Source organism: Littorina saxatilis, linkage group LG7 (assembly GCF_037325665.1).
Source record: "Littorina saxatilis isolate snail1 linkage group LG7, US_GU_Lsax_2.0, whole genome shotgun sequence".
Taxonomy (NCBI): Eukaryota; Metazoa; Mollusca; class Gastropoda; order Littorinimorpha; family Littorinidae; genus Littorina; species Littorina saxatilis.
Window position 1 is genome coordinate 26,569,691 of NC_090251.1, and position 21,395 is coordinate 26,591,085.

General features: G+C 41.8%; 1 protein-coding gene across 1 annotated transcript in view; it reads right to left on the bottom strand.

The window, feature by feature from the left end:
- Nucleotides 1–7,565: 7,565 nt before the first annotated feature.
- LOC138971046 (excitatory amino acid transporter-like) overlaps nt 7,566–21,395 on the bottom strand; it is a 25,718-nt gene continuing 11,888 nt past the window's right edge. Inside the window, exons 3-12 of the mRNA XM_070343646.1 lie at nt 21,160–21,234; nt 20,460–20,582; nt 19,664–19,748; nt 15,290–15,332; nt 13,817–13,940; nt 13,012–13,138; nt 12,091–12,324; nt 11,552–11,746; nt 10,211–10,345; nt 7,566–9,448 (exon numbers count right to left, since the gene is read on the bottom strand). Coding sequence (XP_070199747.1) covers nt 9,229–9,448; nt 10,211–10,345; nt 11,552–11,746; nt 12,091–12,324; nt 13,012–13,138; nt 13,817–13,940; nt 15,290–15,332; nt 19,664–19,748; nt 20,460–20,582; nt 21,160–21,234 — 1,361 coding nt within the window. The 3' untranslated portion in view covers nt 7,566–9,228. The remainder of the gene's footprint in view (nt 9,449–10,210; nt 10,346–11,551; nt 11,747–12,090; nt 12,325–13,011; nt 13,139–13,816; nt 13,941–15,289; nt 15,333–19,663; nt 19,749–20,459; nt 20,583–21,159; nt 21,235–21,395) is intronic.

Below are 21,395 nucleotides of genomic sequence, written 5' to 3' on the forward strand. Positions count from 1 at the left end.
GGCGAAACACGGCAGCTTCGGGGGGCAAACACAGAAGTTATAGGATAATTCTCATTCTCCGAATGCTTTTCGCTGTCTGCAAGGTCCTAGAAGCTTGAAACTCGGCCTCAGTACTGCAGAAAGGTTCAGGTTTTTGTGGAACTGATGGCAGTTCTTCACATTAAAGTTTACACCAGTAATTTGTTGCGAATGCTACGAAATTTGCTTCTGTGCCGGTACAGGCGTGATATTTTACAGAATCACGGCTATAATATACAAAATATGCACCCAAAAAGTACATCGGCGTGTAGAAGAAACACTAACAGATCTAACAAGACATATCTTAATGTGCAAAGTTACGAAATGTTTATAGAAGAAGCTGTTTTATCGAGACACAAACCGCACTCAACTTACCGCCCCAGCGTGCGGGGTGCAAACACCCGTGCGGCACGCAACACACCGCTGCGAAGGAGTCTACGGAGTGTGATCGCATATTGAGGTGTTCCAAGTTGGCCGACTGTTCCGGGATTGGCGACTTTCCCTTACCTATTGCAGAAAGAAAGTCGTTTTGTATCATGTTCACAACAAAACGACGTTTATATAGCGTCTCTTACCCCCCCCCCCCCCCTCTCTCTCTCTCTTTGACTCTCTCACCACCCCACCCCCCCCCCCCCCCCCCCCCCGCTATATCTCCTTGTGACTCTCTCATCTCCCCCCTCCCCTGTCATACCCCCTCCTCTCTATCCCCCTCTTGCCTAAAACCTGCATCCCTTCGTAATAAAGTTTTGAATCTGAACCTGAACCTGAATCTCTCTCTCTCTCTCTCTCTCTCTCTCTCTCTCTCTCTCTCTCTCTCTCTCTCTCTCTCTCTCTCTTTCTCTCTCTCTCTCTCTCCTGCCTCTCTCTGTCTTCTTCATTCTTTTTTTTTTTCTTTTTTTTTTCTTGCCGGAAAACAATATTGTTGCTAGGCTACGATGTCGGTGTCTTCATGGTAAGTGCAAACCTTGCGTCAAACTATCGCCTCGCGCAGGGTACACATGGTTTTGCAACTTATTCTCAGGTGACGTTGATTCCTTTTAATTATATTCTCTTTATTATTCAACATATTCAGCTGCCTCCGTGGTTGCCTTTTCTCTGCTTTTCCGTCATATTCAGTTTGTGTCTCTGGTTTCGTCTGTCTTTGCCTCTGTCTGGCTTGATGCTATAAAGTGTATACACCGCTTAACAGTTCCGCAGCCATTTTGAATACATCTATTTAAAGATCATTTCCGGTTGATTTGAACGCGTATGCAGTCTACCTGCGTTATATACACAAGCAGAACGATGCTCTCATCAAATGTAAAAGTCTTGACAGAACTGTGGTGGTTTATTGGATGGTTTACACGAGAACCTGATATTATTGTCGTGTAACTTTCAATAGGTCATACCAGCATGCTTGTAAGAATCTGAATGTAAGCACAGGGACCTTGTCGGCTGGCCCATCAATGTCAATCTTACGTGGAAGTGGAAAGATGTACAAGTCACACTCTAGAGATGAGTACATTCGCAGATCATTAATTGTCCAGTTCAGCTGATTCACACACAAACTGACAAGCTGACAAAAAAGGGGGGTGAAGATAACCTTTATTCAGATGCTATAAACCGGTAAAATAGTAGTATAACTAAACAACAAATGATTACGTAAAAAAGTAAGCATGTCAGCAAAAGCTGACTAAGAATTCAGATGTTATAAACCGGGAAAAGAGTAGATTACTAAATAAAAGAATTGTTACATAAAAAGTAAGCAGGTAAGCAAAAGATGACTTATAAGATTATCACAGTAAAATGAACAAGGCTCTACAAAGCTCAGATATTTTTACGCTTGTTACTTTAAACATTGATTCCTTATCAAAGTTAAGAATCGTGTCTGGGCGGACGTTCCAGAATAAAACTTTCAGAGTATCGGCACTGTCAGTATTGACGGAAACTAAAATGTCACAGACCATAATTCTATAGTCATTGGGTTTTACGCAAATGCTTTTCCTGTATATACTTCCGTGCAAGATTTTTTTTCTAAAATTTAACATTCTTCTACATTTGTTCGAACTCAACATTCGTTTCGTCTTTTTAAATCTACGAGGCGGTAACATATGTAGCACCCTTTGCTTTGACGGTACCGAATAGCATGGTGTCGATTAAACTGGCACGATACATGATTTCCTTCATAGAACATTTAGTCTAATTCTCTGATAGGCATTTTTTGCTCAGGTTCTGGAATCCGTTTGGGTAAAACGTAGGTAACGCCGGAATGTATCACAGCCACGTTTTCTGCCAACAAAGTTGATTTTGTGAATTAACCGAACGTAATGTTTTTCACTGTGTACACGGTGTTGCAAGTGCACACTTGTATGAACTCGTAAAACCCAAATGTAATCAGAACACGAACAGACAATGTTTGAAATATCCCTTAAAAAGTTGGTTACGTGTGCATTCTCGAAGTTTGCGACACAAGTATCATCGCCCATTTCATCGCCCATTTCATCGACCAACATTATTGTGCTTTTAGAACGCAACATGTGAATTATTGCTACCTTTGTTCCATGTTCTACAGTTTTATTTATTACAAAGTCAGTCGTACGTGTCGTTGCTGAATGAGTAAGAATGTTGTATAGCTTTTATTGCTCTAGCCAGGCGATCGTAACGTTTGTATCGTTTTGAGGAATTCTCGGCAAGATAGTTACACTCGTAAAACTCGGTAGTACCATCTATCTATTGTCCGAAGTCATTGCACACCTGTGTACGTAATGCCAGTTTACATATATTGAATAGCATTTGTGTTTGAAATATAGCTTGATGCGACGGTAATTACACCTCATTATTGAGAATGGGTGTGTGGTGTTTGTCACGAATTTGCTTTACGTCCAGACACCGTACGACCAGCTGGTAACAGTGACATCGCTGGGTGGACGTGTCGTGGGCAAAACAGTCAGTAAATTGGGGGAAAAACAAAGGAGGGATCTTGCAGGAAGATTGCACGTAAACGGGCCAGTTAAACAGAAGGGGTCTAATTCGACCTGACGTGGGTTCTTTCTTCTGAAGGTGTGTGTTTCCTGCATACAGAAAATGGACCGAGTGGCGTTCCTAGTGGAAAACAAGAAAAGTAAATGCTTTATACGACTCTAGCTCTCCTTCGTCATGTCCATTTGGGTTTTGTAGGTCTTAAAAAAAGGTCTTCAAATTTTCAAAACTTCGAATTGTACTGATCTTGTCTTGATGAAAAAAAATAATTCTTTTATGATTTAAGAATGTTTGTCGCACATGCTGTCAATTTATTATTATGATTTTTATAAGTTAGTTCTAGCGCCAAAACGAGGCGTCCGATTTGGTTTGAAGTAAATCCGGCTGGCCACGCAAAAACAAATTCTTTGAAAAATGCTCGCTCTCTATGGACTTGCGTTCTCTAGCAGTAAGTGTTTAAACGAAAGGGTGGGTACTGTGTGTAAAAGCCTGACAGTGTTTGTGGCCAGAAACTGTTGGTTTACGGGAAGCGGAGTGGGCCTTTAAGTAAACAGAACTCTTTGTATGTGATGGAGTGGTAAACTAAACCAAACTGTTGAACCCACCCTCCGCCTCTCGTAAACCACCAGTTTTAGGCCACAGATACCCCCAGTTTAGTTTGAACATTTACCGCCAGAGAACATCAGGGCTGCTCTCCCTGGACATCGAGCATTTTTCAAAGAATTTATTTTGCGTTCTCTGTATCCAAAGCTTTCCGAAGCCTCGTTTTATGGCTCTTAACGGAAGTTATGATAGGTCGAAAACACGAAGTCGGAATATATGCCAGGAAAAAGGGACATCTGCGATATTCCCTTGCCTGATGTTTTTGGAGCGTTGAATACTGATTTTCGGCATTTAAATACTAACGGCATATTCGCCGCGGGCACGGATTGCTGTTCGAAAGCAAGCTTCATAGTGACCAAGGGGCATAACTTAGTTTAACTGGACGGGTAAAGCCCTCCTTGTTCCCCTTTACATCTGATTTGTTATTCGTAAAAAATCCAAAAACGCTTCTAAGATTTAGAAAATTGCTGCACTTTTTTCGAAGCCAAAGGTAAGCAATATAACTAGAGCAGACTTGACAGATGGGAGTTGCACACAATAACGACTGCGGTAGCCTAGGCAAAAAAAAAATAGGTCTGTTTACGGTAACCCGACCGACCCTAGTTTTTAGGCCCGACCCTAATCTTTTTTTTGGATCGTCTGAAAAAAAAAAACCCGCATCCAAAATAGAGCTGCTTGCGCTCAAACAGCAGACGACAGGAGGGAGGTAAGCTCAAAGTACTGTTTATAGTTATGTTGGGCAAAAACAGGGATTGATGAGAAGAAATGAACTGTGAAACATCCGAGAGGGGAGAAAAAAAAAAGAAAAAAAAAAGGAAAAAAAAAAAAAAAAAAAGCCGACCTACCGACCCTATTTTCACCCTATGTTACCGTAAACAGACCTCTTTTTTTTTGCCCTATAATAAACCATTGAAGCGCGCGTATCGTTTACAAGTGCTAATTAGCCAAGCAAGAGACTTGTATGCGTCATAAAATGGTGTTGAAGGCCCTACAAAGTGTGTTTCATCGGGTTTCTATGACTTTTTCGTGAAAAGCTTTACTCATTTTGTGAGGCGGAGTGGGGCTTTAATTTCTTTATTATTTTAATCTTCAATGTTGCGTGCAAGTGTTTCACGTCAATACATGTCTGATCGAGGAGCTTAAATGAATTATTGCCAATAGTTTAATGCATGTTTTTTGTTCCTAAACCAGAACCAGCTTCAGTCAATCAAATATATTTTTGATCGGTATGGGGGCTACATTTCTGTCTCTTTTAAAACTGCTGTTTCCCAATACATTTGAAAATATTGCATACGTTTTGCTAAAAGTGTGTGTACAAGTTAAGCGCATCCTAGTTATATATTTACATTTGTGGACACACTTTCATGAAAATAGGTTGATTAAAAACACCGGAGATAGGGCTTTGACGTGATTTTTACGTGATGCGCCCCCTTAAGTTTTACTTTGATAAGGATGAAGTACTTACACAGCACCATGGTGAAAGGAACACTTTACTTGATATCAATATTATTAAATGCTTGTGTCCAAACATGTTTGAATTGACAAAATGTTTGGTAAAATGTCATTTTCGTATCATTTGACCTACATCGACATTCAACAAAATTACAAGGAACTCCATCGGGAGCATTTTATGTATGCAAAACAAAATTCCAGGAAGTTCACCAACAGGAACTGCACCCAGTTTGGATCGAAATAGACCCCTTCTGTGTCAGTAAACTATGGGACTAAGAGCAGGGTGGAGGCAACGGAGAGTCCAGTGACGATTGTCCAGTGCCAGGGTTGACTTGATGCCATTCCACCATCTGCAAAGTCAGATATGAAGAGAAAAAAGCATTAGCGGAATGCTTGTGTCAATTAAAGTGTGGTACATGATGCGTTACCAAAACTTTCAGTCAATAGAGTGGTGACGCGTTGCGGCAATTAGGAAAAGGCAAAAATCGTCTAGTAACAAAAACAGCTCCATTTAATACATTCTTCTTCACAACAATTTAAAATACATAGAAAATGACCAACATATGTAAAGAGAAGTTTTGGACAGTTTCACATGTCGAACGTTACATTTGGTTATTGGACACAGCATACTATATGACCTTACGGTAGTCCAAACACATGTCTTTTTTGATCGGAATATTCCAAGTGCGGATTTCACACACACACACACACACACACACACACACACACACACACACACACACACACACACACACACACACACACACACACACACTCCTACTTACAAACACGGACCCACGAACACACACACGCACGCACACACGCACGCACAAACACATAGACAGCCACACACACACACACACACACACATACATTTCCACATATAAACACGCGCCCAAGAACACACACACGCAAGCACATACAAACATACGCACGCACCAACACATAGACAGCCACATACACACTCGCGCGCCCACACACACTTTCTGCTTTACTTCCTGTTCTTTTTATGCCGATCATGTTTTTTTGTTCAAACATGTCAGATGAGAGAGAGAGAGAGTGTATGTGTGCGTGTGTGTGTGTGTGTGTGTGTGTGTGTGTGTGTGTGTGTGTGTATGTGTGTCAGTGTGTGTGTGTGTGTGTGTGTGTGTGTCCAAATCCAAAAAGAATATTGTGAAGGACTACACGCTTACTCGGGTAAGTTTTCACTTTATTTATTTGTCTTTCTGTCTGTCCAGTATTTCAGAATGCAGCAGTCGCTTTCAAATTGTTAATTAACTGTTACAAGACATGCTTTGAGAAAGAGAAATATATTGAATAAATTGAAGACATTAAGCACAGGATGTTCTTACCCGTTCCCGAGCAGGAGCATCCGAAATCAACGCTTATAAGTTTCGGTACGCACCAAACGAAATTACTAGAAACTGTCTTTCTGTTCAGCTGACAAAGAAGATGAACACCATGTTGTATTTTTATGTCCTTTTTATCCAGATCTTCGAGGGGAATACTTGAAAATCTCGAACTCTAGGCCGCTGTAACAGCTTGTGTATTTCTGTGGTTGTAATGATGATAATGTGTTGGACACCTTCAGCAAATGTGTGTTCTTTACGTTATAGAAGCCTAGTGGTAAGGCGTCCGCCCAGTGATCGGGAGGTCGTGGGTTCGAACCCCGGCCGGGTCATACCTAAGACTTTAAAATGGGCAATCTAGTGGCTGCTCCGCCTGGCGTCTGGCATTATGGGGTTAGTGCTAGGACTGGTTGGTCCGGTGTCACAATAATGTGACTGAGTGAGACATGAAGCCTGTGCTGCAACTTCTGTCTTGTGTGTGGCGCACGTTAAATGTCAAAGCAGCACCGCCCTGATATGGCCCTAGTTCGTGGTCGGCTGGGCGTTAAGCAAACACACAAACAAACAAAAATATGTTATAGAAGAGACCCTTATGACTCAGGTTTAAGTATATGTCAGCAATGGCACTGGTTTTAATGTATTGTTGAATTTGATGCGTGATTATAAAATATAACTTTGCATAACGTTTCCGTTATTTCAACCACTGTTCTAGTTCTGGTTATTGTTCTCTCTAAATTGTCTTAGAGTAGGAAGTGAACCTTAACAGAATACAGAATACAGAAAACAGAATCTTTAATTGCCCAAGGTTGGGAATTTGTGATGACATTGCGATTAAGAAACATTTCAATCCAGCCATATACACCAACACACGCATCATTTATACAAACTGATCAACATTAATTTAAAAACAACACTGGACAGCATAAGTTTAAAAATACATTCACTAAAACTAGCAGTATAAACTCAAAGCTTCCTCGACTCAAGTCATACACACACACACACACACACACACACACACACACACACACACACACACACACACACACACACACACACACACACACACACACACACACGGTCCTCGTCTCTACCGGTAGAAACGACGTTTCTACCAGATCTTCGTCTCTACCGTGACATATACATACATACATACATAAACACATACATATTTGCACACACACACACTTCCATATTAGAGGATTTTATTCAATGATTAATGAGACACTTCAAAGAGCATGCAAACAGCGCTTATAGCCAACAAAAAAAGTGACATGCAATGAGCACTTTAAGACGCACAAGACAATCAGGAACAAGAGACCATTGGGAAGAATCGCGCGGCCATTGTCAAAACACACACACATACACACACAGTCACACATACACACGCAAGCACACATACACGCACGGAAGCACACACAGTCACACATACACACGCACGCACAGAAGCACACACACGCACGCACACACACACACGCACGCACACACACACACACACACACACATACACACACACAAACACACACACACGCACACACACAAACACACACACAAACACTCTCTCACTGACACACACACACACACACACACACACACACAAACACACACACACACACACAAACAAACACTCTATCTCACACACACACACACACACACAAACACTATCTCACACACACACACACACACTATCTCACACACACACACACACACACACACACACACACACAAAGTCCAGTAGAGTTAAGCACATTTCCAGGGGTCTGGGGCACGTTTCATGGGCCAGAGAAACACAGTCGCTCAACTGCACTGGAACAAGTGAAATGCAGTAATCCGACAGAATCGGGATTCGTGAATAAGATGGCAGTCGCCGACTGTGCCTCTTCGCATGCGGGGTTGCGCGACTACGGTGCTGCCCTTCCCCTACCAGCATTGCGTTCAGACAACCGCGGCAGTCGGATGAAAAAATGGTGGTCCAACTGTTCTTGTGTCCCTGAAACCGGCTTACGGTAGCACAACTTGAAGAGCTGTGGACTTCGAATATAAGATGAAACGATCACGGGTCAAGTAAGTTATCTGTATCCTTTGTGCCTTCAACCTCAAACTGAACCTTTCTGACAAATCCGTAGCTTTGAATTGACTCACTTTCCAACTTCAAACCATTTCACTCAACTTGGCAATGTAATCATCATCCGTATTAACACTATTTACATGTACACAGACTATAAAGTACTCCGCCAAGTATAGTTCGCCTTTGTTAGCATTATGAAGTTTTACTTTGAATATTGAAGCAGTTACATTTGAGCATAATGTGGTCAGTTCCAATTAAAAGAGAGAAGCATTGGCCTCAGGAACAAAACAACAAGTCGCGTAAAGCAAAATCAATACATTTAGTCAATTCGTGGGCGACGGGCGCAGTGGCGGGGTGGTAAGACGTCGGCCTCCTAACCGGGAGGTCGTGAGTTCGAATCCCGGTCGCTGCCGCCTGGTGGGTTACGAGTGGAGATTTTTCCGATCTCCCATGTCAACTTATGTGCAGACCTGCTAGTGACTTAACCCCCTTCGTGTGGAAGACAAGACCAAGTGCGCACGGAAAAGATCCTGCAATCCATGTCAGAGTTCGGTGGGTTAAAGAAACACGAAAATACCCAGCATGCTTCCTCCAAAAGCGGCGTACGGCTGCCTAAATAGCGGAGAAAAAACGGCCATACACGTAAAAATCCACTCGTGCTAAAAACATGAGTGAACGTGGGAGTCTAAGCCCATGAACGAAGAAGAAGAAGAAGAAGAAGTCAATTCTTGGGCAAAAATAACACTGAAACAGGACATCAAACCGAAAGCTTTCAAATAAGATCTACACAATACTGTCCTTCAGAAGCCTGTCCGTGACGTCAATGCTGTTGGACGTTTTGTCTGCGGCGGGAGGGGGGACGTTTATTTCAAAAGCAGCTATGTCCTCTCCGATAGCAGCGCCGTCTATGTCCAAGGGAGGTAAGGAGCCCTTGCAGAGAACGTAGGTGGTGACGGCACAGTAAGCATGACTCAGCATGTTGGAGGCAGAGCGAAGCCGGTCACTGAAACATGTAGATCTTCATTCAGAAAGGTTGACATTCTTGAGAGTGTTTTCTTTTGTCCTGAATCGAACGTTCCAATGATTTAACCTTTCTTGTTTTTGGTATTAGCATTGAAGAAATACTCCTGGCCAAAAACTAATCTCACAAATACCAACCCCCCCTCCTTTCCCAAGCTATGTAGTTCGGCCAAAGTCAAACTATAAAATTAATTCAACAAAATTCAATTCTAACTCAGCATGAAATTAATCCACGCTGTAGATTTTTGGTTTGTGCCCACATACCAGCCCGGACAAACCCGTGTTGGCTGCAATGATCGTTTACGTGGGAGGTAGGATATAGTTATGTGTCTTTAGTTTCAGCATAGACGTGCTCACACCAAAGCCAAATGTGATTTTCACTCAACAAGTGCAGTCTGTGTAAGTTAAGACAAAGGCGTTGCTTCGTTCATCATTCATGTACACTGTACAAGCATGCGAAAGAGTCATATGGCTGCACACATTTCTTTTTTGTCAAATAAAGTAAAATAAATAGCGGCGAACGAAATATCCCGCAAAAATGCTTGATCGATGCTAAAGAAATCACAAAGGGTTAAACGCTTGGTAGGTGGTATGCGCAGTGTATTTGTACAGCCGGGGTTCTGTGCTGTGTGGGTGACCCATTCTTTTTTTTAAACAGTCATCCCCTGATAGTCGTAAATACACTACAGCTTTAAGGCTGAATGGAGGGACACATTTACCGCCCTGGAAAGTGTAGACAACTCACAGGATCCACTCCATGGCAAAGAGCAGCCCGATGGAGTCGGCAGGGATGTTGAGGGCTGTCAGGTTGATGAGTACAGACACCACACCGGCACTGGGCACTGAGGGAATAGCCACTGATATCACTGTCGTCAGCACCCTGCACAGACACACGGACAGGTTGGCAAACAGACAGACAGACATATAATGCAGACATAAAGATAGACAGAGAGACACAACTCCAGCACTGGGGAATTGGCCACTGATATCACTGTCGTCAGCACCCTGCACAGACCCACGGACAGACATGTAGGCAGACAGGTAGACTTACAGGTAGACATACAGACACCACACCGGCACTGGGCACTGAGGGGGTTAACCACTGATATCACTGTCGTCAACACCATGCACAGACAGGTTGGCAAACAGGCAGACAGATAAAAAGACATATTGCTATTTCATATGTTACGTGGATTTCCATTGGTCAATTGGGCAAAACTGAGCTCAGTGTAAAAGTGATATCGACGACATTTCCGTCGATATCAGTTTTGATATCGACGACCTCTTTATTGCTTCCCCACTTCAAAAACAAAAACACCTAAATTTAAAAACAAACAAATATATATGAAAATGTAATTATCCCAGAATTTAGTTGAGCAAGTGACTAAAGACTTTTTGAAAGAAAAGACATTTTGAAATACTGAAAAGTACAAGAAACGAGTGAACAAAAAGAAATAATAATCAGAGGGAGGGATATGGAACAGCCAAAACTGAGACAAATACTTTTGTAATTTCTTTACAGTAAATACAAAATGTCCAGAGAATTAGCAATATATCTAACATTGACTGACTGTGTGATGATATCTTCTGCTATTGGTCTGGTCTCAACAGACCATAACAGAAGATATCATCACACAGTCCGTCAAAATTGGGTAATATAGGCCTAATGCAGTCATAAAGATAGACAGAGAGACACGACTCCAGCACTGGGGAATTGGCCACTGATATCACTGTCGTCAGTACCCTGCACAGATAGACAGTTATGCAGTCTGATAGACAGACAGACAGACAAAGTAGGAGGCAGACATACAAGTAGACAATCAGACAGACACCACACCGGCACTGGGCACTGACGGGACGGCCACTGACATCACTGTCGTCAGCACCCTGCACAGACAGGTAAACAAACATATAAGGCAGACATATAGGTACATACTCACGCGCACGCACGCGCACACACGCACGCACGCACACACACACACACACACACACACACACACACACACACACACACACACACACACACGGTTAGGCAGACTAGACAGACATGCTGACAGACACAGACGGAGACAAATTCCAAACTCACCACAGAAGAACGATTTTTGCAGCATTCAGATCCATTCCCGACAACTGGGCGATGAATATGCACGAGACGGCGATGAATATGGAGGAGCCGTCTCTATTTATAGAAGCAGCGAAGGGCACGACAAAGCGCGTGATACGTCTGTCCACGTGGTTCACGTGCTCAAGGCTGTGCAGCGTCTCTGGGATCGCGATAGCTCTGTGGAAAAGCAGTGTTACATTTTTTTGCTGTTCGTATAATACCTATATTGTTCAGTATTATTCATTTCTTCGTTGTTGCAGGGTTTAGTCCAAAGAAGCAAAATTGTGCTATCTGTGCCATCTGAGCTAAAAACAATTGCCACGGAATCATCTTACCAAATCCCCAAGTAACTTAAATCTCTCTCTTCTTTGTTAGCTGGACGGGGGTGCACGTGCACACACCCCACCCCTGTTCAAACAGTTACAAAAAGCAAGATCACACTTTTTCTGACCTAGCTCGTAGATACTCTAGATTCTCTAACAAAGACATAAGGGCATCAAATATCTCTGCCGGACACTCACGAGCTTGCAGCGGCGAAACTGACCATCCACGGTCTGCCCAAAGTCAGCAGGAGTGTGAACGGGTTCTGCCTGGTCAACGCGAAGAAGTAGAGAGGCACCACAAGGAACTGGTATGCCGCCAACGACGATGTAACCGTGACAGCGAACATACCCAGAGAGCGCACCGCTTTGCCCAGATCTCCCGTGCCCAGTAACGCTACGGCGATCAGGCTGGCAACGCCTACAGGCGTGGTCCTAAACACACATGAATAGTCACGAGATAGCCACGCCTACAATCGTGGTCCCAAACACACATGAATAGTCACGAGACAGCCACGCCTATAGGTGTGGTCCTAAACACACATGCACAGTCACGAGACAACCACTCCTACAGGCGTGGTCCTAAACACACATGAATAGTCACGAGATAGCCACGCCTACAATCGTGGTCCTAAACACACATGAATAGTCACGAGACAGCCACGCCTATAGGTGTGGTCCTAAACACACACGCACAGTCATGTGATAGCCACTCCTACAGTCATGGTACCTAACATACATGAATTGTCATGACACAACCACTCCTATAGGCGTGGTCTAAAGACACACATGAACAGTCATGTCCAACACACAAACAAAATAGGCAGATTCGTTTTAAGTGCAGATCTCTGTGACCTTTTATAGTAAAACCAGTTATAGGACTGAAAAGGCCATTCATTCCCTCACCATATTCAACAAACTGATTTGACGTTATAATTTATAAGACATTGTCTACAGGTGCAGGGGAATCTGCAACAAAGGAAATCACAACTACAACAACAACAAAACAAGGTTCCCGGTGTTAAAATCGAAACACAATCAGAACAGCTACAACGGAACAAGTTTTTCGTGTGTTTGATGACTCCCAAAAAATAAAATAACGGACACAAACATGGAACTGACCAGACAAACCAGCGCAGAATACGCATGATGACCTCATTGGCCGAATTGAAGAAAGCAAAGAAAGGCCGACCAGCTGGCCCTACTGCTGTGGTGGCCATACCAAACACCATGCAGCACAACACCAGACCTGTTGGACACGACATGACATGACATGACATATGACATAAAAAGACAAGGCATTACGTGGCATGACATAAAATAAGATGGTACAAGGGCGCAGCTTGCCCTATTGCTGAAATGACCATACCAGTCTCCATACAGCACAACACATAGACCTGCGCGACATGACATGGCATAACATGACACAGTGTAACGTGCTGGCTATGCCGACCTGAGAAACACAAAGTAAAGCCACGTATCGTAACACGTACACCACATCACAACACACCACACCACACCACACCACAAACACAACACAACGTTTAACAGCTCAGCACAACAGAAAGTCTTATAGCGTGATGTAAAGCAATCTTACCTAACCGAACATAACGTAACATAAACTAGCTGTACGAATGACACATCAAATACTTGTCAACATTACAAATGATCAGTGATCACTACACAAATTAGCACGATCTTTGTAATTGTCACTTGTGGCACAAGCACGCCTCCATACGCAGCGGTCACACGGACAGTCAGGTCCGTGTTTTTTATGCCTATGACGTTGCTAGAAGGCCTATATCATTGACCTTGGTGATAACTATAAAACTTAGCACGATTTTTGTAATTGTCACTTGTGACACAAGCACGCCTCCATACTCAATGGCTATGCCGACAGCCAGCTCTGTATAATATGTGTTGATACCTAGGACGTTGGTGGCGGGTGCAGTGCCAACGCCTTTGACTTTGGTGATGACTGTTTGGTTGACCAGCTGACCGCTGACGTTGGTGACCGTGTGACTCTCCACTTGGCTGTACTTGGTCAGCGCCTGGCGGACAAAAAGTTGAAATCATGCATGTTTTCTGCTTTCTGTGCAAAATGGGATTGTTTTAGTCTTTCTCTGCAAAGTGGGAATGATTGCATGTCTTCTGCTTTCTGTGCAAAGTGGGAATGATTGTTTTCTGCTTTCTGTGCAAAGTGGGAATGATTGTTTTCTGCTTTCTGTGCAAAGTGGGAATGATTGTTTTCTGCTTTCTGTGCAAAATGGGATTGTTTTCGTCTTTCTGTGCAAAGTGGGAATGATTGTTTTCTGCTTTCTGTGCAAAGTGGGAATGATTGTTTTCTGCTTTCTGTGCAAAGTGGGAATGATTGTTTTCTGCTTTCTGTGCAAAGTGGGAATGATTGTTTCCGTCTTTCTGTGCAAAGTGGGAATGATTGTTTCCGTCTTTCTGTGCAAAGTGGGAATGATTGTTTCTGCTTTCTGTGCAAAGTGGGAATGATTGTTTCTGCTTTCTGTGCAAAGTGGGAATGATTGTTTCTGCTTTCTGTGCAAAGTGGGAATGATTGTTTCTGTCTTTCTGTGCAAAGTGGGAATGATTGTTTTCGTCTTTCTGTGCAAAGTGGGAATGATTGTTTTCTGCTTTCTGTGCAAAGTGGGAATGATTGTTTTCGTCTTTCTGTGCAAAGTGGGAATGATTGTTTTCTGCTTTCTGTGCAAAGTGGGAATGATTGTTTTCTGCTTTCTGTGCAAAGTGGGAATGATTGTTTTCTGCTTTCTGTGCAAAGTGGGAATGATTGTTTTCTGCTTTCTGTGCAAAGTGGGAATGATTGTTTTCTGCTTTCTGTGCAAAGTGGGATGTGTTTTTTTGGGTTTTTTCTTTAAAATGTCTGGTAAAAGCCTTGAAAGATCTGAGATAGTTAGCAGAACTGGTTTTACGGTAAGGACTGTGCATCTAAGAATCGCATTAGTTTAGTAATTGAGAGAGAGAGAGAGAGAGAGAGAGAGAGAGAGAGAGAGAGAGAGAGAGAGAGACACAGACAGACAGACAGACAGACAGACACACACACACACACACACACACACACACACACAGACACACAGACAGACACACAGACAGACATACAGACTGAGACATAGGCATGAGTTTGTGTGGGTCTGTGCGTGCATGCAAGCGTGCGTGCTTTTGTGCGCGCATGCGTGCCTGTAGCGTCTCCGTGTAGGTGTGTATGCGTGCGCGTGCGCCCGTCTGTGCAATTTGTAGTTTCACACGTTTGCACACAAAACACGCAGTTAACGATTTCAGTCTTTGGACACCGGTTCAAACAGAGTACAAAATTAATCATAAATATGAAAAATAGAATAATTCATCAACTTCATTGATAAGAAAAAAGCGATACCTTTTCAAAACATGCTGAGACCACATTATCCGGGAAGAGATTCCTGATGGACAAAGAAAACACATCATTCTGTGTATTGTTGACAAGTACAACAGATTTGTATAACTGAAAACTGACATCGACACTTTGACAAGCAATACATCAACACTTTTTCAAACAATACATCAATACTTTGACAAACAATACATTAACACTTTGGCAATCAATACATCAATATTTTGACAATCAATACATCAATATTTTGACAATCAATACATCAATACTTTGACAACAATACGTCAACACTTTGACAAATAATACATCAACACTTTGACAAACAACACATCAACACTTTGACAAAAAATACATTAACACTTTGACAAACAATACATCAATACTTTGACAAACAATACATTAAAACTTTGACAAACATCACATCAACACTTTGACAAACATCACATCAACACTTTGACAAACAATACATTAATACTTTGACAAACAACACATCAACACTTTGACAAACAGTACATCAATACTTTGACAATCAATACATCAACACTTTGACAAACAATACATCAATACTTTGACAAACAATACGTCAACACTTTGACAAACAATACATCAACACTTTGACAAACAATACATCAACACTTTGACAAACAATACATCAATACTTTGACAAACAATACGTCAATACTTTGACAATCAATACATCAATACTTTGACAATCAATACATCAATACTTGGACAAACATTACATCAATACTTTGACAAACAATACATCAACACTTTGACAATCAATACATCAATACTTTGACAATCAATACATCAATACTTTGACAATCAATACATCAATACTTTGACAAACAATACATCAATACTTTGACAAACAATACATTAACACTTTGACAAACATCACATCAACACTTTGACAAACATCACATCAATACTTTGACAATCAATACATCAATACTTGGACAATCAATACATCAATACTTAGACAATCAATACATCAATACTTTGACAATCAATACATCAATACTTTGACAAACAATACATCAATACTTTGACAAACAATACATCAATACTTTGACAAACAATACATTAACACTTTAACAAACATCACATCAACACTTTGACAAACATCACATCAACACTTTGACAAACAATACATCAATACTTTGACACACAATACATCAACACTTTGACAAACAATACATCAACGTTTAATCAATACGTTTACTCATGAGGCACGTGCAGCGGCACACACTTTCTTGAAGAATCTCAATTATAAAAATAGCAAAAACACAGTGTGGGAGATAAAAAGCAATTGTCCCAGCTCCGAACAAGCAAGTTTATGCAATTGTCCGAGATCGCTCGCAACTGTGAATTTGTCAAGATCCGCGTCACAGTTTGGTAATAGCGAGTCAAACAAAAAATGCCTAGAGTGTGACAACACACGTAAACAGCTAGATGCCAGACAGAAAAAATGTGCAATGATTGAAAAATGCTGGCAAACAGTGGAATTTTGTGTGCATTTTCATGGTTACGCTCGACATAGACCAGTAAGGACTAAAATGGATTTGGGAGCTAGAGAATTGTAAACCCAATGATTTTGGTGACATAAAAAGCTGCAGACTAGGCGTGACTTACTCTCACATTTAGTTAACTCGTTTAGACGATATTCAAGCTCCGACCAATGCTGGCCGTCGCGATATAACCTTGAACGGTTGAAAACGACGTTAAACACCAAATAAAGAAAGAAAAGACCAATGCTGAAATGAGCATTTAATCCGGGTTTTTTCAATTGCCTTAAAAAGAGTTATGTGTGTGTCAAGCAAGAAAATCAGCTTGCTCCAGACAGCCGTATGAACTGTTTTCCTCAGAGCTGCAACAATCACTCATGAGAGCATTTTCTCACAGGAAACAACTCCCATTCCGCGAGGCAGACTGACATTTTCTCCCCATTCTTTTCTATTGTTGAATAATACAGAAACAGCGAAGATCTAGACATGAATGGTTTTTATGTTTATCACTTAATATGCCAGCGTTGTGTGTCAAAGTGGCCGGAAAATGTGAGAAAGTCATGATTTGTATCTGTAAACAGATAAGACACACGACAGATATATTTCGTTCCCAGACTTTTTCCCCTGGTTGTACACAGGACAGGACGTGAATAAATAATCTCTAATCTTAAAAAAAATAAAATTTAAAAAATTAAAATATGAAAAGATATGTTTTGTTTCCGACGACAAGGCCAAAATAATGAGGGTCGGTAGGTCGGTACCTTTAAAAAACAAACAAACAAACAAATATTGTTTTATTTAAGTTTGTTCTTCATTTACACAGGCGCATGTGGCTTTTTTTGGCCGGAAATCGCGCAAGCTGGGCAGGGAACATACATTGTTTTTGTCATCCTGGGTTCAACGTCTCTTGCTCTTTGCTCTCTGCTTTATCCTATAGCTGTCGGAGAAGAGAAGCATTCCTTGAATGTCGAGTTTTGTCATTTTTATATTTAGTCAAGTTTTGACTAAATATTTTAACATCGAGGGGGAATCGAAACGAGGGTCGTGGTGTATGTGCGTGTGTGCGTGCGTGTGTGTGTGTGTGTGTGTAGAGCGATTCAGACTAAACTACTGGACCGATCTTTATGAAATTTGACATGAGAGTTCCTGGGTATGAAATCCCCGAACGTTTTTTTCATTTTTTTTATAAATGTCTTTGATGACGTCATATCCGGCTTTTCGTGAAAGTTGAGGCGGCACTGTCAGGCCCTCATTTTTCAACCAAATTGGTTCAAATTTTGGTCAAGTAATCTTCGACGAAGCCCGGACTTCGGTATTGCATTTCAGCGTGGTGGCGTAAAAATTAATTAATGACTTTGGTCATTAAAAATCGGAAAATCGTAAAAAAAAATAAAAATTTATAAAACGATCCAAATTTACGTTTATCTTATTCTCCATCATTTGCTGATTCCAAAAACATATAAATATATTATATTCGGATTAAAAACAAGCTCTGAAAATTAAATATATAAAAATTATTATCAAAATTAAATTGTCCAAATCAATTTAAAAACACTTTCATCTTATTCCTTGTCGGTTCCTGATTCCAAACACATATAGATATGATATGTTTGGATTAAAAACACGCTCAGAAAGTTAAAACAAAGAGAGGTACAGAAAAGCGTGCTATCCTTCTTAGCGCAACTACTACCCCGCTCTTCTTGTCAATTTCACTGCCTTTGCCATGAGCGGTGGCCTGACGATGCTACGAGTAAAATGGCATTGCGTTTCATTCTGTGAGTTCGACAGCTACTTGACTAAATATTGTATTTTCGCCTTACGCGACTTGTTTATATTTAGTCAAGTTTTGACTAAATATTTTAACATCGAGGGGGAATCGAAACGAGGGTCGTGGTGTATGTGCGTGTGTGTGTGTGTGTGTGTGTGTGTGTGTGTAGAGCGATTCAGACTAAACTACTGGACCGATCTTTATGAAATTTGACATGAGAGTTCCTGGGTATGAAATCCCCGAAAGTTTTTTTCATTTTTTTGATAAATGTCTTTGATGACGTCATATCCGGCTTTTCGTGAAAGTTGAGGCGGCACTGTCACGCCCTCATTTTTCAACCAAATTGGTTGAAATTTTGGTCAAGTAATCTTCGACGAAGCCCGGACTTCGGTATTGCATTTCAGCTTGGTGGCTTAAAAATTAATTAATGACTTTGGTCATTAAAAATCTGAAAATTGTAAAAAAAAAATAAAAATTTATAAAACGATCCAAATTTACGTTTATCTTATTCTCCATCATTTGCTGATTCCAAAAACATATAAATATGTTATATTTGGATTAAAAACAAGCTCTGAAAATTAAATATATAAAAGTTATTATCAAAATTAAATTGTCCAAATCAATTTAAAAACACTTTCATCTTTTCCTTGTCGGTTCCTGATTCCAAAAACATATAGATATGATATGTTTGGATTAAAAACACGCTCAGAAAGTTAAAACGAAGAGAGGTACAGAAAAGCGTGCTATCCTTCTTAGCGCAACTACTACCCCGCTCTTCTTGTCAATTTCACTGCCTTTGCCATGAGCGGTGGACTGACGATGCTACGAGTATACGGTCTTGCTGAAAAATGGCATTGCGTTCAGTTTCATTCTGTGAGTTTGACAGCTACTTGACTAAATATTGTATTTTCGCTTTACGCGACTTGTAATTAACTTCATGAAGGGTCAAAAAAAGTCTTCGGTCGGGAGGAAAAATAGGGTCGGTAGGGGAATCGGAAACACTGATTTTTTTTCTTGGCCTAATAACGGTTTGGAAAATGAGAAGCGTAATAAATTGGTATGCATGGTAACACACAAAGTGAAAGAGGAAAGCAAAGCAACCTGATGAGGTCAACAAAGATGTCCGAAGTCTCCATCACCTGGCCAGATACCTTCTCACTGACCTCTGTCTGCTCCACGCCTAACCCTGTGGACACATCATCGTTGTCGTCGTCATCATCGTCATTACCGTCATCATCGTCGTTGCCGTCATTATCGTCGTCATCGTCGTCGTGGACATCGTTCTAGTCGTCGTCGTTGTCGTCACATCATAATTATCATCACTATCATGCTCTTCTTGAATTTTGGGGATGGATTATTTAATTGTGCATTTTGACACTAGTAGTGACTCTTCACAAATTAGGTCATCAAAACATTCCCTGTCTGCCCAAAAAGGTATCCATGTTGTTGATTGTTAGTATGTGTCCTGGTGAAGGATCCAGGATGCTCTTTAAGACCGGCACGGTTGGCCAAGTGGTAAGGCGTCCGCCCCGTGATCGGGAGGTCGTGGGTTCGAACCCCGGCCGGGTCATACCTAAGACTTTAAAATTGGCAATCTAGTGGCTGCTCCGCCTAGCGACTGGCATTATAGGGTTAGTGCTAGGACTGGTTGGTCCGGTGTCAGAATAATGTGACTGGGTGAGACATGAAGCCTGTGCTGCGACTTCTGTCTTGTGTGTGGCGCACGTTATATCATGTGTCAAAGCAGCACTGCCCTGATATCACCCTTCGTGGTGGACTGGGCGTTAAGCAAACAAACAAAAGGATGTTTTTATCCAGTTAAAGCATGGACAGATCTGAAATGGTGAGCCGAGTCGTTAATACCGTTGAGATTGTGCGTTTACTGGTCGAGACTAACCTGGTTTGATAGCGAAGGCCATCGCTATAGCAACGACACAGGAAATGCAATTTGTGGCCATTAAGTAGGTCAAGGCCACAGCGCTGACCTTGCCGTTGCATTTGGGATCGAGGGAGGCCGTACCTGAAGGAACGACACATATACAAATCATCTGGCTCAAATCATTTACCCCAACATCTAGACTTTCCTTTCCTTTCCCCGAGTAACCTCTCTCTCTCTCTCTCTCTCTCTCTCTCTCTCTCTCTCTCTCTCTCTCTCTCTCTCTCTCTCTCTCTCTCTCTCTCTCTCTCTCTCTCTCTCTCTCTCATCTCCCCTCTTTCTCTCGCTCTCCCTCCCCCCTCCTCTCTCTCTCTTTATATATCTCTGTCTCTTGGCAAGCAAGGCCATTCTAGCAGACAGGCAGACAGACAGACAGATAGACAGGCAAACAGACAGGCAGACAGACAGACAGACAGACAGACAGACATACAGACAGATATACAGATACACATACAGACAGACAGGCAGACAGACAGGCAGACAGACAGACAGACAGACAGACAGGCAGGCAGACGGACAGACAGACAGGAAGGCAGACAGACAGGCAGGCATACAGACAGACAGACAGATAGATATGCACGCAGGCAGACAGACAGACAGGCAGACAGACAAGCAGACAGACAGACAGACAGACAGACAGACATAAAAGGAGAGAACATACCGGTGATAACACTACAAATGATGAGGGGAAGGATCATCATTTTCAACATCCTCATGTACACTTCACCAGGCAGACCTGCAACGCCAAAAACAATACATGTACCTTGCATGTATGATTTCTTTTTTCTTCAGTGAAAGACGTGGTTTATGTATACGAGCGAACGCCAGCGGATTTATCCAAAGTCTGCACGGTTTTTTTGAACGCACACATACACAAAACACACAAACACACACACA